Source organism: Corvus brachyrhynchos, unplaced genomic scaffold (genome assembly GCF_000691975.1).
Source record: "Corvus brachyrhynchos isolate BGI_N302 unplaced genomic scaffold, ASM69197v1 scaffold200, whole genome shotgun sequence".
NCBI classification, from domain to species: Eukaryota; Metazoa; Chordata; class Aves; order Passeriformes; family Corvidae; genus Corvus; species Corvus brachyrhynchos.
Window position 1 is genome coordinate 338,365 of NW_008236184.1, and position 15,823 is coordinate 354,187.

The 15,823-nt window shown below is 37.6% G+C and overlaps 2 protein-coding genes across 2 annotated transcripts in view; one reads left to right on the forward strand and one right to left on the reverse strand.

Moving 5' to 3' along the window:
* The window catches only part of RPS27L (ribosomal protein S27 like), a 4,462-nt gene extending 341 nt beyond the window's left edge, over positions 1–4,121 (forward strand). The window contains exons 2-4 of the mRNA XM_008636781.2: positions 49–157; positions 2,448–2,558; positions 3,624–4,121. Coding sequence (XP_008635003.2) covers positions 49–157; positions 2,448–2,558; positions 3,624–3,652 — 249 coding nt within the window. The 3' untranslated portion in view covers positions 3,653–4,121. The remainder of the gene's footprint in view (positions 1–48; positions 158–2,447; positions 2,559–3,623) is intronic.
* A 575-nt stretch (positions 4,122–4,696) lies between these two features.
* LACTB (lactamase beta) lies at positions 4,697–15,817 on the reverse strand. The gene is made up of 6 exons (XM_008636792.2): positions 15,765–15,817; positions 14,749–14,815; positions 12,296–12,486; positions 11,609–11,954; positions 10,138–10,303; positions 4,697–7,822 (listed from the first exon to the last, which is right to left on the reverse strand). The coding sequence occupies exons 3-6, from the start codon at positions 12,431–12,433 to the stop codon at positions 7,279–7,281; spliced, it is 1,194 nt and encodes a 397-aa protein (XP_008635014.2). The 5' UTR covers positions 12,434–12,486; positions 14,749–14,815; positions 15,765–15,817; the 3' UTR covers positions 4,697–7,278.
* Positions 15,818–15,823: the final 6 nt, after the last annotated feature.

Genomic DNA, 15,823 nt, shown 5'->3' on the forward strand with positions numbered 1-15,823 from the left:
CATGTGGCCGCGTAACGCGCAGTGCGCTTTTCCTCTTGCCCCACCTAGCTGGCCAAAGACCTAGTGCATCCCTCCTTAGAGGATGAGAAGAGAAAGCACAAAAAGAAACGTCTTGTGCAGAGCCCAAACTCCTACTTCATGGATGTAAAATGTCCAGGTAAATATTTTAAATGTTCACATGTTACGGAAGGAACAAACTAATTTTGTATACTGTTCATCTTCATATAACGGTTGATTATTATTTCTTTTTTTATCTGAGTTTCATTTATCTATTCTGTAGAGAAAAGGGTCTGTATATTGCTTTCCGTTTTTTAACAATAGAAGTGTTTCAGTCTTTGGAAAAAGTTAATGCAAACAATCCGCCTTTTCTTTTCTGGAGGTTATGGCATGAGACCTTCTTTAGTTGGGATTTTTCCTTTATAAAACCCTTGCAAGTAGGGAAAAACCCATCCCCCCAGATTTGCACGTATAAAAAGTGAGATTAAATGGAGGCCTTAAAGCATCCATAGCACAAGTTTCAAACAGAAGCCAACATTGTTTTCCTCCTTTTGTAAGTTAGTTCTGGAAGAGCAGCTGGAAAAACTTTTGACAAGGATATATGCAGGTATCCTGCACATATGCACAGAAAGTAAAACATAAACAACTGCCTTTTTTGCATATTGCTGTTAAGAACTAAGCTGCCGTCTAGCTCATATACAAGGGTAATAAGATGTTGCCTATGTCCACTTTTCACAGATCTTCATTACTTTGGCTCAGAGACATCTGTATAGTCAACTTCTCTTTTATAAAGTAAACCATGGGATTTTCTAGCACCATTACAGGAATGTGCTCTACCAGTGAACAGCTTCTTTGTTCAGCAGTTACATCCATATTGCCCAGTGTGGCAACTTCCTAGAAACTGCTGTAGCCTAAGAAGATTATAGCAGTAAGAAAACACATAGACTTGCTTACAATAGTGATCTTCCTCACTAGAAGCAGGGAACTGTTGATGTACTCAGGTTTTCTTACTATCTTATTCTATCTTAGTAGCCTAGTTTTCTAAGAAGCTCTGAGACATTGTATTCCATCTAAAAGTGATGTAAATTAATTTAAACAGCTTGAAAGTAAACTTTTAAGCATAGTTGAAGGCTAAGCCTCTAGTGGTTTTTTGGTATTTTCTTACACTTTCTTCAAAGCAGTATACATGAGTGCATACACTGTGATACAGTTAGTGTCAACATAGGCCCATAGGTCATTGGTTATCTTCATTATTGTTGGGTTAATTGTTTTTTGTGTTTGAGGGATATATCGAGCAGAGCAGGAGAGCTTCAATGATAGAATCCTATGCACAAGGCATTGAAAACAGCAGATGGCCTTATGTGTCCCTGGGTCAGTGGTATTGGAAGTTCCTGCCTCATTACTGAATTGGATTGGGCTCATTCCCTGCCAAACCCACAAACGTTAAAAACTCATCAACGTGGAAGTTCACATTCAACAGGGGGAAAACAACATTTGCTGTGATTAAATTTTAGCTGTTAGCAGTTTTTCACAAAGATTTGTACACTTACTCTTTGTAATTTAAACAAAGCAGAGATCTGTTGTTCTGTCTAATAGTACTTCTCCCTACCAAGCAGTCCTTTTGTCAGAGGACCCTCCTCGCAACATATGTTCTATCTTAGCTTTCTGATCTACATGTGCTGAAAATGTAATCTCTGCTCACCTTTGCCTATTTATTTTGTATATCCACATCCAGATTAAACCCTTTACAGGTTTTCTCCCTCCAAAAATACCTCTTGGCTAATTAAAAATACTTTTCAGGGGAAGAAATTGAAAAGCAGTGAAAATTCCATTTTTAAGCCATGTATGAGTGATTTAATTCTTTCTTAAGTTGTAGAATTTATAAGTTGTAGACAAAAGCATTGCATAAGGAATTAGTGAAGTTATTCTGTGCCAGTCTTTGCATTTAAATATTATGTTAGTTTTATAGAATGCAACCAAGCACAGGCCTTACATGTACCAATTATTAAACAGAAAGCAAACATAGATTGGAACAGCAGTATTTATACTCCGAGCTGCCAGGCGTTGTCAACAGCAGTGTTCTACTGTTACAAGTTAAATATTTCTCCAGCTGCATGGGTTCTTCTGTTCAGCAGAGAAGGCTAATCTAGAGCTGCTCAACTTCTTTGCAGGAGATGTGATAAGCAAATTAGGGCTTGTCAGCCAGCAGGCTGTGTTGATATTTGTATAGGGGTCATACCAGTTTCAGTTACCTAACTTGCTTTCCTACGCATTTAAATAAAGGCAAGCACTTTGGAACACAACTATTTGCTTCATTTGGTTTGGTGTGTTGTGTCATGAAATACAGATGTATTTTTGGACAAGGGTAGTTAGAGTACCTGATTCAATTAACACATAAAAAAATGACGCTAGAAATACCCAGTGGAAAGGTTCATAATGCTGTTTTTCAGGGTGCTACAAGATCACCACTGTCTTCAGCCATGCTCAGACAGTAGTCCTGTGTGTAGGGTGCTCAACTGTCTTGTGTCAGCCAACTGGGGGCAAAGCCAGGCTCACAGAAGGTAAGGGCAATAAAGGCATTTTATAACCTGCAAATAGTTTAGCTTTGGTTTTGGAAACTGATACTGGAACACTTACTTTGCAAATTGCTTAGAGTTGGCTAGTAGAAACATTGTTAATGGGCCCAGAATTGTGAATTTTTCTTCAGATTCTTTGTTTTTAAATGGCTATACAGATATGCCAGGCAGCTAAACACCTACATTGTCATCAAACACACTTTATTTTAGGTGACTTGTCATTTCCTTCAGCTTATATGATGAATACTGCTGTTTAACTCCGTGCTATGTTTAGAGCGTTAAAAAGCACCATGAAAGGAGTAGGGTACTTTTGCCAGGCTAAAGTAATTCTGTGCCACTTCTAGTCACTAATGGCTTGCCTGTTTGTTTTTAAACAGCCCTACTGTAAAGCAGTTCTCTGGCTCAAAAAAAAAATTGTTTTGTATAAATTATAAGGGAATAAATAACCACTGATAATTATAAGCAGATAACTCGTATATACAGGTAACTGGTATAACACCAGTATCTTTGAATGCAGCCCAGTGTCTGGGGTATATGAAAAGCACTGGAAACACTTTAGGATTTAAAAAAATGTAGAAACTAATCCAGATTTTACTAATTTCTTGTTCAAAGTGCAAAAGGTGAACATATATAGAAATTACACGTAGCAGTGCTTATATAATGTGCTACTACACAGGGGTAGTAAATGTGAGGACAATACCTGAAGTAAGGCTGTTGAGCAGTTGAAAATGGTAACAACACACCTAGCAGCTGTTTCAGTTTGAGGGTTTTGTCACTAAGGAATGGAACAGTAGACTGAAATTTTAAAAGGCATCTGGAAGAAAAGAAATGGTACATCTTAGTCTTATTTTAAGATGAATTGCATGAGAGCCATGTTGTTCAGGTTGAGCTAGAGAAGACTTACAGTGCTAAATCTTCTCCTCTTGTGGTACATGAAATTTAAATTTAATCCTTGAATTTTCCTTTCATTGGATGGACAATTTTTCAAGGCAGTCTAACAATTTTAGTATCTAGACTATTCATATCTCTACTCATGTGATTTCTTTGCAGGCTGTTCATTTAGAAGAAAGCAACACTGAATGGTTCAGCATGTGATTTTTTGGATCTGTGCTCCTGAAAGCCTTACCAGTTTAAAAACGCCTGTTACAACAACAATGTAATTATGATTGATTTTGTACAAATTACATGCTACTCCTGACTAATCTGCTGGAATCTCTTTCTCAATAAATGATTTGAACTGCAAGTTTTTCCTGTAAGTTTGCAGACAACTGAGCTCTATTTTTATAATTTTGCATTTAAACAGTAAAAACCTTGGACTTCTGCATCCTTGCTCTTGTTAATCATAAACTACTGCAGCGTAATGCATATAGCAACAGAAACTGCTTTAAGAACACATTTAGTGTATTTTATTACTGCAACTACCCTAACTGCAAGGGTTGCAAAAGCTAGATAGGATCTTAAATGGCTCATTTGCTTTCAATGTTGCTGTAGTCCCTTCCCCATCTTGGGTAATATGGTGATAAATAAAAATGTAAAGTTACTCACCTATGTTCAGCTGTTTCTCTGGAATGCCTGGATTTTTCCTCCCACTAATTTGATCTCAGGACTGCACTTGGTATTCTAAACTGAGATTTCTATCCCAAAAAAAAAAAAAAGGAATCCTTTGCAAAGCACTGAAAGCATTCAGTATAGAGAAGGCAATTGGCATATAAGAAATTTTAAGTCATGCAACTACACTAAGAGATGTGAATGGTATCTAGTCATTAAAAAACCAGTACAGCAAACCCATGCATATTGTCAGTATTAAATACTGGCATTAAATAATTGCTTTCTTGCAATAAGGAAAAGGGTTTAATTAGTTTTTGAAAGCCATGCCTTTCTAAATTGCTGGTAAAAATGGATTTTGTTTTTAACCATGACAAAACATTCAAACAAAATCTTACGTATATCTTATTTTACTAAATAATATCTCAAGTTATGTATCAACATCTCTTTAAAAGTATCAGGTGTCTTGGTGAGGTAATTATTGTTGGGATTTTCTAATTAACTAGTATTCTTTTTATGACTCTGAAAACTCATATACGTCTAGTCATTAAAATAAACCAAAAACCTGATACTGCAACTCGTTGCATTTGCAAGGTAAGTTTTATTTCAGTTATTTCTAACAGTGAACATGTAATTACCAGATGCAGAAGGAGGTGTTTGATACAGAAACAGGTGTACCAATGGAACACACGTGCCTTCTAAGAAAAATAGGGGTTTATGTCAGTGCCACTCACAACAAAGGTTCACTCACAATTAAGTCTATCATGAAAGCTGCTCTTAATTGACCAGACAGTTTCCCACATGAAATGCCAGCCCATCAAATCACTGGTTTTAGAACAAAGTAGCAATATTAATTTTGACCTGAATACATACGCTAAGGCCAGATTGATTCCTACTCGCTCATATCTCTGCTTTCTCTACCCTAAAAGATAAGAACTCATGATTAATTTAATACCATAGCAGAGACTGTCAGGGACCCATTTTGTTCCAGGTACTGGAAGATGAAATCAGAGCATCTCCAGTACTGCGCATGTGACATCAGAGGCTTTTTAAAAGCCTTATTACAGGAGATCAAGTATAAAGAACATGGTATGCAAATAAAAAATTGGTGGCTAAACATATTCTAAATGGGGAGTGAGACACTGTCATTAATATAGTGGTATTAGCAATGCCTTAGTTTTTACCCTTACTCATTTTCATACATCAAATATTTACATTTGTTAGTGTTCGCTCATATGCAAACAAGCGTAACAGTAAACCTACACCTTCTACATTCTCAGCCTTTGTCTAAATTCACACACAACAGTGAGTGAAACTTGTTTTCTCCCAAGTATACAAAATGTTTTTCAAAAACAAGAAATACCATTTGCAAAACAGGGTATTGTACAAGACAAATATGTTAAAAATCCTAAAAGTGTTACTCTTCAGATTTTCTGCATTTAAAACATTATGTTTGATCTATTTCTATTCAGGTGTTCAACACAAAACCAGAAGTTCTTATTCTCATTCCCTGCCTAAAGCTAGCACTCCTGCTTTTCCCCAGCTAGCAGGTGCTCAGGACTGGGGGAAGTCCCCAGTACTTCTGTATTGGAACTGTCAGACAATACCAAAGACTTCAGAGAAAGAGGAGATAATTTATTGCCTGACCAATGAAAGTTCATTCAGAAGGGTTCTCTTTGTTGTGTTTACTGATTGGATACTCTTGAGATAAAGACAATACATTATTAATGAACAAAAAAGTGAAGTTCTGGTGAGTGGGCCAGAAACCCCAAGCAAACAATTTTTAAGGCACAAAATGTTATAATTATGAAGAGTATACTAAACTAGTCCTACTAGCTTCAATTTAAAATGTAGGTGAAACACTGACCCCTCAAAATACTAAATTTCCAGGTTTCTTGGTCTTAGGTAATAAATATTACCATAGGCATAGTGGGAACAGACATGGCAGCATGCTGTATCATCACAGGGCAGGTAACAACTATGAAGATAATACTAAAAGCATTAGTTCAGGAAAGAGGCAGGTAGGGCTACCTTCTGCTAGCTGCTGTCCAAAACATCTTGCTCCTTGAATTCAGAGAAGCAGAGCTGCTAAACAGTGCAGGAAAGGAAGTATTGAAACCTTTCCTGAAAGATACTTCTACTTTGTCTCAGCCTGGAAATAATTGTCTGATGTAACACAGGGGAAGTGAGGTGGAGGTAAATCTTTGAGATGACAGTTGCCACGACCATGTTTGGTTGGTGAGACTTCTACTCCTGGCTTCAAGAAAGGGCTTTAAATTGTACTGAGTTATTTAAGTTCCTAATTTGTGTTTATAAAGGAATATTGACACTACAGAATACAGTGCCATTTCTGCCTACCAAGTTAGCATGTGTATCACTCAAAAACAATGAGACAGTTTGACAGCTTGCCACATTGTGCTATTTGGGTGGATCTGGCTCTAGAAATAATACCTTCATTGCACAGTAAACTAATTTCACACATTCTCTGTGTCCAATAAAAATGGATGGGAGAACATCTAAACAACAAAAAGATATTTACTTACATTGCTCTAGATTAATTCTTTTCTAATGCTTAATCCACAGCTCTGACAAAAGCCTGCTTCTGGTATAACTCTGCATTCTGGAGGTAGCTTCAGGATTTGGATTTTGTTGTTTTTTTTAAGCAAGTAAGGAAAGTGCTATGTGAAAACAAAAAGCAACGGTGATACACTTTTTCTTTAAAAAGTAATACTGAACAGTTTTGGCAGACTGGAACTGTGACAATAACAAGCAACATATTTGTGTGTTCAAATTGAGATGTGAAATATTTCTAAAGTTTAACATTCACGGTAGATAATTTGTACTTCTTAGTGCAAAAAAAAGCTATTTTTTTAAAATCTTTGTCAAGTGTTTCACTAGTTGAGAAAAATAACCTGCTAATATAATGATAATTTACACAGGTACTACAGAAAGTCAACTTTGACTGTTACATTCTCATTTTCTGTAAGTTAGGAATTTCCCTGAGAGATGAATTCCAGTTAGACATAAGTTTAGCACCACTAGCAGAGGTTAAGTGAATTTCCTATGCTTTTTCTTCCCATATTCTTAGTGATACTGAAGTCCAATTACACCCTTCTCCCTTTGTTTTTCAGTTCAGTGAGTTGAGTCACATACATCTCTTTTAGTCTGTATACTGTGCCCGTTTTTCTTTATCGAATTCCCTTGCAATCTTTAAGGCAGTGCTGTTGAGGGAAACCGATTGCATATTACAGATAATAGTGACAATTACCCCTCTTGGGGGTGCCACTGGCCAAGTCCCAAGAGCTTCAGGGTCCAGCTCTTCAGGCAGAATGAGGAGGACACTGCTGGCCCCCACGGCCCCCCCGGTGTGAGATGCGTAATGTCTCTGCTGTCTGCAGCAGCCATACTGTTGGTTTTTCTCTACCACAGCCCAAGCCATGGCATATTTACCATCCCTGTCCCACGACACTTCTGTTTTTGGCACTGGGGTCCACATCATTGCAACTGTGCCTGGCTTGAGGTACCCTGGAAGAAGTTGGTCATTCCTGTTTTTAAATTGTCCGGCTTGATAACTGTACAACAAGGCATTTCCAAATTTCAGGAGGTCACCTACTGATGACAAAAAGCCACCACCAGCCCACTTGTAAGAGTTGTCCACATATGGTGCATTTACCAGCCGTCCCTTTTTGTTGTAAACGTAACACCTAAAATTCAAGAAAATTCAACTTGTCATTCTCATATCCTGTGCACAACTGTTTTAAGCTGCCCTACCTTAAAAGAGCAAATTGAGCATGTATTAGCTTGTTCTCACTAACATTTAGAGAGTTTTTAAAATATATTTTTAAAATATATTTATTGCAGAAAAATCAACAAGGAATTCAGACAGAAAAACAAAAATTAAGGTGATTTCTTAGGTTAGAAGCTTAACTTCAATAAAAGTACTAATCCTGCTGCATCTTAGGATATACTAAGAATAAAGACAGTATACAAATAAGAGATGTGACAGAAATAAATAGATCAGCCAACACTGATTTTTTTAAAATCCCTGTACTAGGTATTAAGTGTTTTAAAGAACAAGGAATCCTACAACTAAGGCTTAGGTGACTGCTCTGAGACAGTAGTTTCCATTTATGGCTGATTTCCCCCCACTGCCCCATTATGGTTGCCATACTCTACAACAAAGCAAGGAGCATTAAAGTCTTGCATAACACAAATTAGAAACTGCCAACCAGAATTGCAGAACAAACTATCAGGAAAAATACAACAGAAGTGCAGAACAAATTATGCTTTTGAAAGAAACAATCCAATCATGACTTGATTAATTTCATACAACATATGGAAAGGACTGTTGAATAAATATATAACCCAAGGAATTTCAACCTTTGGTCTTTAGACCAAATAAGGTCCATGTACTACTTGGAGAATTACGAAAAGGAAAAGCCCTACCTAGATTGTGCCTGTATTGGAAAGCTTTTTAGCAGACTTCTGAGTAACTTATAACACTGAAAGTCAGAGGTTGAAACAAAGGAAGAATGATGAATGGTCCAGGATGCAAGACTATCATCAACTCTGACAGTGATTTAGTATCTTGTTATTATTATATTTACTATCTTGTGTATTATTATCCCCATAATGAGTTTTTTGATCACGGAAAAAGCCTGTTACAAAGACATTGACTTATACTCTAAATATCTAGAACATGGATTTTTAAGCATTTTCCTATTAGATAAATATAGTATAACCAAACCATTAAACAAACCTCAACACATCAATACATTCTATTTTGAGGCACCAAGCTCCAATTTGTGGAAGCAAACGCACAGTTTCAGCATCAATCAGCATCTCAGTTTTGCTTAACAGTAAGTACCTATAAAAAGACTCCCAGAACAGCACCTGTCCCAATTCTTTGATCCCTCCCATATTTCAGTTTATAAAAGGATGAACATACACACATTTTAAAAAGCCTTGACTGTACAAGGTAACTTATAACTTATGATAACTTATGAGAACATCACTATCATCCAGATGAGCCTCTGAGTCTATACCCAGAGAACCTCTGAAATTTTGCAAGCAAACTAAACACCAGCACAAAGCATCTTAGAATAGAGCAGTAAAGCTGTGCACACACACACTTTCAATATACACTTGTATGTACTACAAACCTCAGATTCAACATGTTCATCATTCTTTGAGAGCATTTTAGAAGCCACACTTTTAAAAAGTCTGAGTGTCATTTTCATGAGACTTTTACGACAACCTGCTTTGTCATTCAACAGAATTCTTGTCCCACACCAAAATTTAACATGGGAGTCAATAACCAATTGCAAAGCCCAGACAGGAAGGTCAATAAAATAAGAGAGAGCCAGACAAGAAACCCTAGCTTGATCCACTGTATTGGAATGGATTATCCAGTTACATAAATTTTTCTGGGTTTGTTGTTGTGTGGGTGCCTTGTTTTGTTTTTGTAGGAGTTTTGGGGGAGGGGGGTGTACTTTTTTCTTTTCTATGTTAAATTATTTTTAAAAATCAATTGGTAAAGGATGTTCTGTGTTAAACAGAATTTTAATTCTGGCCAAGATTCATACTGCAATTTGATTTATGAAAACCTCGTGTTATTGTGAGACTATTACAATTCCATGGAACTCTTTAAATGCCAGTATATTAAGCAAACCATACATTCCAATATAAACTCCTTGTTTTACTTTATTTGCATTTACGTGCTTACTTGTACCCAAAGTAAATGTAAACTTCAAAGTCACCCTTATTACTCCCCTCACCCCCCATATTCAAACTTAGAATGGAAAATACTTATTTCTTATTCTGTAATTTTACGTGCTAATTACAGAACCAATACCATGGCATTGCAACCAGCTACATGACTAATGTTGAGGTAACATACAACACTTCATTCAAATGCCTGGGAAAAAAAAAAATCACACATTCTTAATTCAGCTGACTTAATTAACATAGAAAGGGCAACAGTTGTTGTGGAAAAATTAAGAGTTCCACCCTTGTTTACCTTGCTCTGTTATATATCATTGCTTCATTGTCATCTAGGACAGTTGACAGCATATCCAAATCACGAAACATTTTCAGCATATAGTCTGTAAATTTTTGTCCTGAAGCTCTTTCCACAACAGCACTTAAGAGAGTAAAGCCATACGTTGAGTACAAGAACTGACTACCTTGAAGAAACACAATGAGAAAGGGAAAAAAACACACATTAGGTGCATGATGCTTAAATAGAATCATACTGCAAATAAAACTGCATATAGCAATGAATAATCAACCATTGTTCATCCTAGGCCTAGGAAATTCTGTACTGCAGCAGACACAGATCCTGCTATGAGAACAGCACTAAAACCTTCCAGGGATCTGTATGCACAGTCAGGTTTCATGCCAAGATATCAACGATGACATTTAACATACTTTCCACAAGATTTACCACACCAGGTCTCACAAGGATGTCTGGATTTGGAAAGCTGACATAAGCCATAAAAGACTTGTGTTTTAGTGCTTAAAAGACGCTCAGCTACTGTGACCTGTTTGTGTGTCTATACCCTGGAGAAGGGAAGACAACAGCAGTACTCACGTTTTTCAATGGTATTCATCACTTTTAGCACAGTGTTTCCAGTTCTAGAATATCCCAAAAGATTATATGAACACAAACATGCATATAATTTAAGACAATAGAATTTATTTACAAAACAAAGTTTCATTTTTTAAAAATCTCATCCTTGTGCTAATGCCTTCTATGAAACATCTACATATTGAGCAGCTGCTGAAGTGCCTACAGTTGAGACAGATCTCTTACTTGAAGTGGTTCCTAGAGCTCTCCAAGACAGTGTTTAACTTCTCCCTCTTCCTATCCCTCTCCCCTTAAATGCACATTATTGTTTATCAGCAATGTATATAATTTACCTTAACCTAACTCATCTAAAACTTACACCTGAAGTTCCTCAAAGTCCTCTCTAAACTTAATTTAAATAATCCCAAAAATAAATTACTTCAGTAATTCTGTGATTGTATGTTTTTTCTGTAGACTTTTTTTTTTTTAGGTCTGATTTAGTGCCTCAGTCAATTTTTTTATTTCTGGCTCTTATCTAGAAGGCCCAGAACATGACTACAGCAAGTTGGTATCTGCTTACAAAATACTTTGTAGATACAAATTTCTTACCAGAATTATATTCTGCTTTAGCATTTATAAATCCAGTAACTAGTATGTTTCAGAGCACTTACTGCTCCTGGGAGAAAAGTCTTATACATATATATTACATGACCAGATGGTTTGTGCAGAACAGACCAAGTGCTTCTCTGCTGAGCTTTTAATGGGGCACATGAAGAAAAAAAAAGGGAAGGGAAGCAGAACAAACCAAAACCCTCACACAAACACTCTTTACTGGACTCTACTATCCTCTTTATTGTCAAACTATTTGAAACAAAATTCTCACCAGAAGAACACATTTTGGTCTACATTAATAGAAACTCACCTGGTTTAAAGAACAAAGGATCATTTTTAAATATCTTCAGTGATTCAATCACACTTTCAAATTTTTCCTTCAAATAGTACTCTTCCTGTTCAAACTCCTTGTCTTTCCTGCCAGGCTTTGAATTTCGGCTTTTTGTCTCACCATCATGTTCTTTCTTCTGTTTGACACAATCAGTTTTTTCCATCCCTTTACCTTCTTTTTCTTTTTGTTCTTTATCCTGATGGGATTTTGTTAGCTTAAGTGCTCTGTTTGCCTTTTCCTTTTCTTCTTTTACTTTTGTAATATCTTTTTCATAGTGACGAATCCCACTCAAGTGTGAAACTAGCAGTCTTGTGGTAATAGTGACCTAGGTAGACAGAATAATGTGAGCTCTCTTCATTAAAAGACGAACATTAAATCACCAAAAAAGTAAAATTCACCATGAAAAGAAGAGACAAAGGTGTAAGATCTTTTAAATATCACATATTAAATGCAGTTAAAAAAAAGAGTATATATGCAGACACTACACACTCAACATAAAACTGAAGATCCAAATTTGCTTTTTTTGACCAGGAAACATCAGTACTTGTCTAAATTATTTTGAGTGTTTTATAGGAATAGGTCCAGATCAGGCACCTGTACACAAATAGCTACGTAGTGACAGGAACAAAAATTCAAAAAAACTCTTACCAATAAAAAACTACATACCTTTTCACCCTCGTAGACTTTTTCTGGAAATTCAGGGACATATTTCTGCACTGGAGCATCTAAATCCAGTTTCCCCTCTTCCCACAATTTAGCAACAGCCATCATTGTCAGACACTTGCTGATACTGGCGATGCGCATGATGGTCTCTGGCTTACACACCACGCGGTTCTCTACGTCAGCATAGCCCAAGCCTTCAAGGAAAATAAAAGCACTCTGGTAAGTACTTTGCACAGAGACATGCTGAATTAATTATTTGCAATAAATTAGATTTACTGGCCCTTTAAAATATTTTTCCTCCAGCTAAACTGGGATATGAAGTATTGGACTATCCCAGCCTCTGCTTCAATTCAGTTAATAACATACTACATACTGTAGTAGTAGCAGTTAATCAGAGCCCACTGGATTAGCCAATGGCATCCCAAGTTGCTGATTAAGACTACAACAAACATAATGATAAATGAGATTGAAGATTAAGCCAAAATTTATACTCCTGAGGTCAAATATTCAGTGTAGAAAACCCGAAGAGACCAAAATCTAGACTATAAAATAACTGACCAACAGTCATAAACACTCCTTTTATTGTTCTGAATTAATGGCTGAAGCAGTAAAGGCTCTTATTTTATCAATACAGAAATTGAGAGAGGAAATCACTCACAAATTCATAGCAATTACCTGATCTGTAAGGTTTCACAAAACAGAGGTGTTACACACAATGTTTCAACATCAATCAGCAAGACTTCAATTAAAATGCAGCTTTAACAGTCTCTGTAACAGTGTTTTCCTATGTAACCAACCCACAAGTCTGGTAGCAATAACTGGAATTAATAAGGCATTATCAAGCTGCCAAACTAGTCCCCAGTTTGAGCCAGGTTTGAAGAAAGTGCAGGTGATGTTGCAGCATAAAAGCAAGAAAATGCAGCAATGACATATTTGCAGTTTTCAGCATAAGAAAGGCCTGCAAGCAATGCACGCACCTCTGTATATATAAAACTGCATTCTAACAATGAACTGCTCAGGCAAAAAAAACCCCAAACCTTGACAAAATACAAGAAATAAAACAGATGACATGCCAGTTGCCCAAGACCCTTTCTCTTACTTAGATGCTACTCAAGTGCATGGTGCTTGTGAATGCAGATGCTGTTCCCCCAGTGAAAACCTTCCAAACCTCACACCTGCTCCCATCAGCAAGAAAGCAGCTTTAGTACTGTGGTCACTGAATACATGCAACTTACACCTGTTCCTATTTTGCCCCCCATGAAGAAGGGAAGATGAGACCCAAACAACCCAGAACTCTGCTAGAGCAATGTTACCACTCCCAGGTGCCTTATCAAGGCCCTGTTGTTCTCTATATCCATGTGCAGCAGGGAGCAGAAAGCTCTGCCATGGCTTATGCTCCCACATGTAGTGGATCTGGCAGTCCTGCTGATAAACCACTGGCACTTGATCCTTCAGGCACTCTCCTGCTTGTCAAGGAGGGGATTCTGCAGAAGTCCTATAAAAACTTCCTTTTTCATTGCTAGATAATTTGAGACCAGAAAAGCTATCTGATTTGAGAAAGTCTGTGATGAAGTTTTAGCACAATTTTCTTTTTAGGCCACATTATAAAAGGTATCAGAGTCTCTCCAGCTCACTTCTGTCATGGTGAAAGAGCAATTAAAACCCATAATCAGCTTTATACATATGTAAAAATTAATGCAACAGCAGACTATCGAAAGAAAATTACAATCTTACTTACTAAGATTTTTTTTCTTCAAATTCTATAAAACATAAATGAAAGATGTTGCCATTTACTACTACCATTTTCATTGTCCAAAAAACCCAAAACACACTGGATTTTTTGAAACTCATGAAAATATTTCTGAGAACAGATACAGATTTTGATGTTTTTTTAAACATCAAATGTCTACATGACAGGAGAAGTACTAACAGACTCTACTTAAAACTAAACTGTGTAACCAGAAAAATCCATTGCAATTTCTGAAAGGATAGCACCTATCAAATCCCAGTACCTTCCCAGTAAAACGACACCTCTGCCCACAAACAGGAGACAGGTCACCAAATGTGAGCCATTATTCCTTTGACTATTAAGGAAGTTCCTGTGGGGAGAACAGTTCTTTACCTGCTACATACAGTGCTACCAGACCACTGTACCGCTCTATGCCCAGAATACATTCAAAGGCTAATCTGAAAAATTAATGGAAGAAAGCTTCTCCAATCTAACTGTTGAGACATACTAGCATATTCTGGAACTTAACAAATTATTACTTCCGGGAAATGACTGAAGTTTACCAAGGAAGGTGTTATTTGATACTCCCCAGGCACCTGTTTCTGCCTACTGTCCGGAGATGGAACATAGATGAAATCCCAGCCTGATTAGCTTGTCTGAATTGTTCCTTTTTCAAATGTTGATCAGTGCTTGACAGCATGCACAACTACTACTCCTACATACTAACCTTCTGACCAGACTTCCTTTCCATCTACAGAAACTCCAACTAATATACCTGGGATTCCTGCTTCATCCTGCCAAAAAAACAGACAGAACACATTTAGAAGGATCTTTACAGTTAACAAACACCTCCTCCCAAACCCTTGAACTGCAAAAGCTACAAAAAAACTACAAATAAACCTGTGTATTGTTGTCTAATTATAGTTGAAATTTTGTTATGTACCCGTTTGGCTGAACTAGTACAAACTGCTTTTGCAAAGCTGACATTTTAACTCAGCCATTGGGAAAAACATACCTAACGAGAATAGCAATGTAATATTTTTGCTTTAATAATGCAACTAAATTAACAGGATTTAACTAAATTGAACAGGACATTCAAAAGAAACAAAACACGACCGAGTTAATATGCAACCGGCAAACTGCATCACCTAGTGACAGGCAAGATTTCATAGAAGCTTCAGCTGCATTTTCAAACTAACTACAACGTGTTTTTTAAACAGAATCACAGAATATCAATAGCCTGAGTCGGAAGAAACCCCAAGGATCATCGAGGCCAACTCCTGGCCCTGCACAGGAGAACTCCAAGAATCCCACCCTGTGCCTGAGAGCGTTGCCCAAACGCTCCTTGAGCTCTGCCAGGCTTGGAGCCGTGACCACTTCCCTGGGGAGCCTGTTCAGTGCCTGACCACCCTCTAAGTAAAAAACTTCTCCTAATATCCACCTAAACGTCTCCAGACATAATTTCCTGGCATTCGCTCGTCACAGAGAGCAGAGATCAGTCCCTGCCCCTGCGCTTCCCCTCATGAGAAAGCTGCAGCCCGCAGTGAGGTCTCCTCTCCTCCAGGCTGAAAAAAGTGCCCTCGGCTGCTCCTCGTATGTCTCTTACCTCTCCTTCCTACAGCCTTTAAGACCCACCTTGTTCTCAGATACCCCATACTGTGCCACACTTCCACAGACCCCTGTATCAAGCTGGCCTAAGCCGCGCCAGCACCGGGAGCCTCCAGCGGTCCCCCCGCTCAGCACCTTGATCCTCCGCACCAGGTCCCTGCTCCTCTCCACGGCCGCGCCGAAGCCCCGCGGGA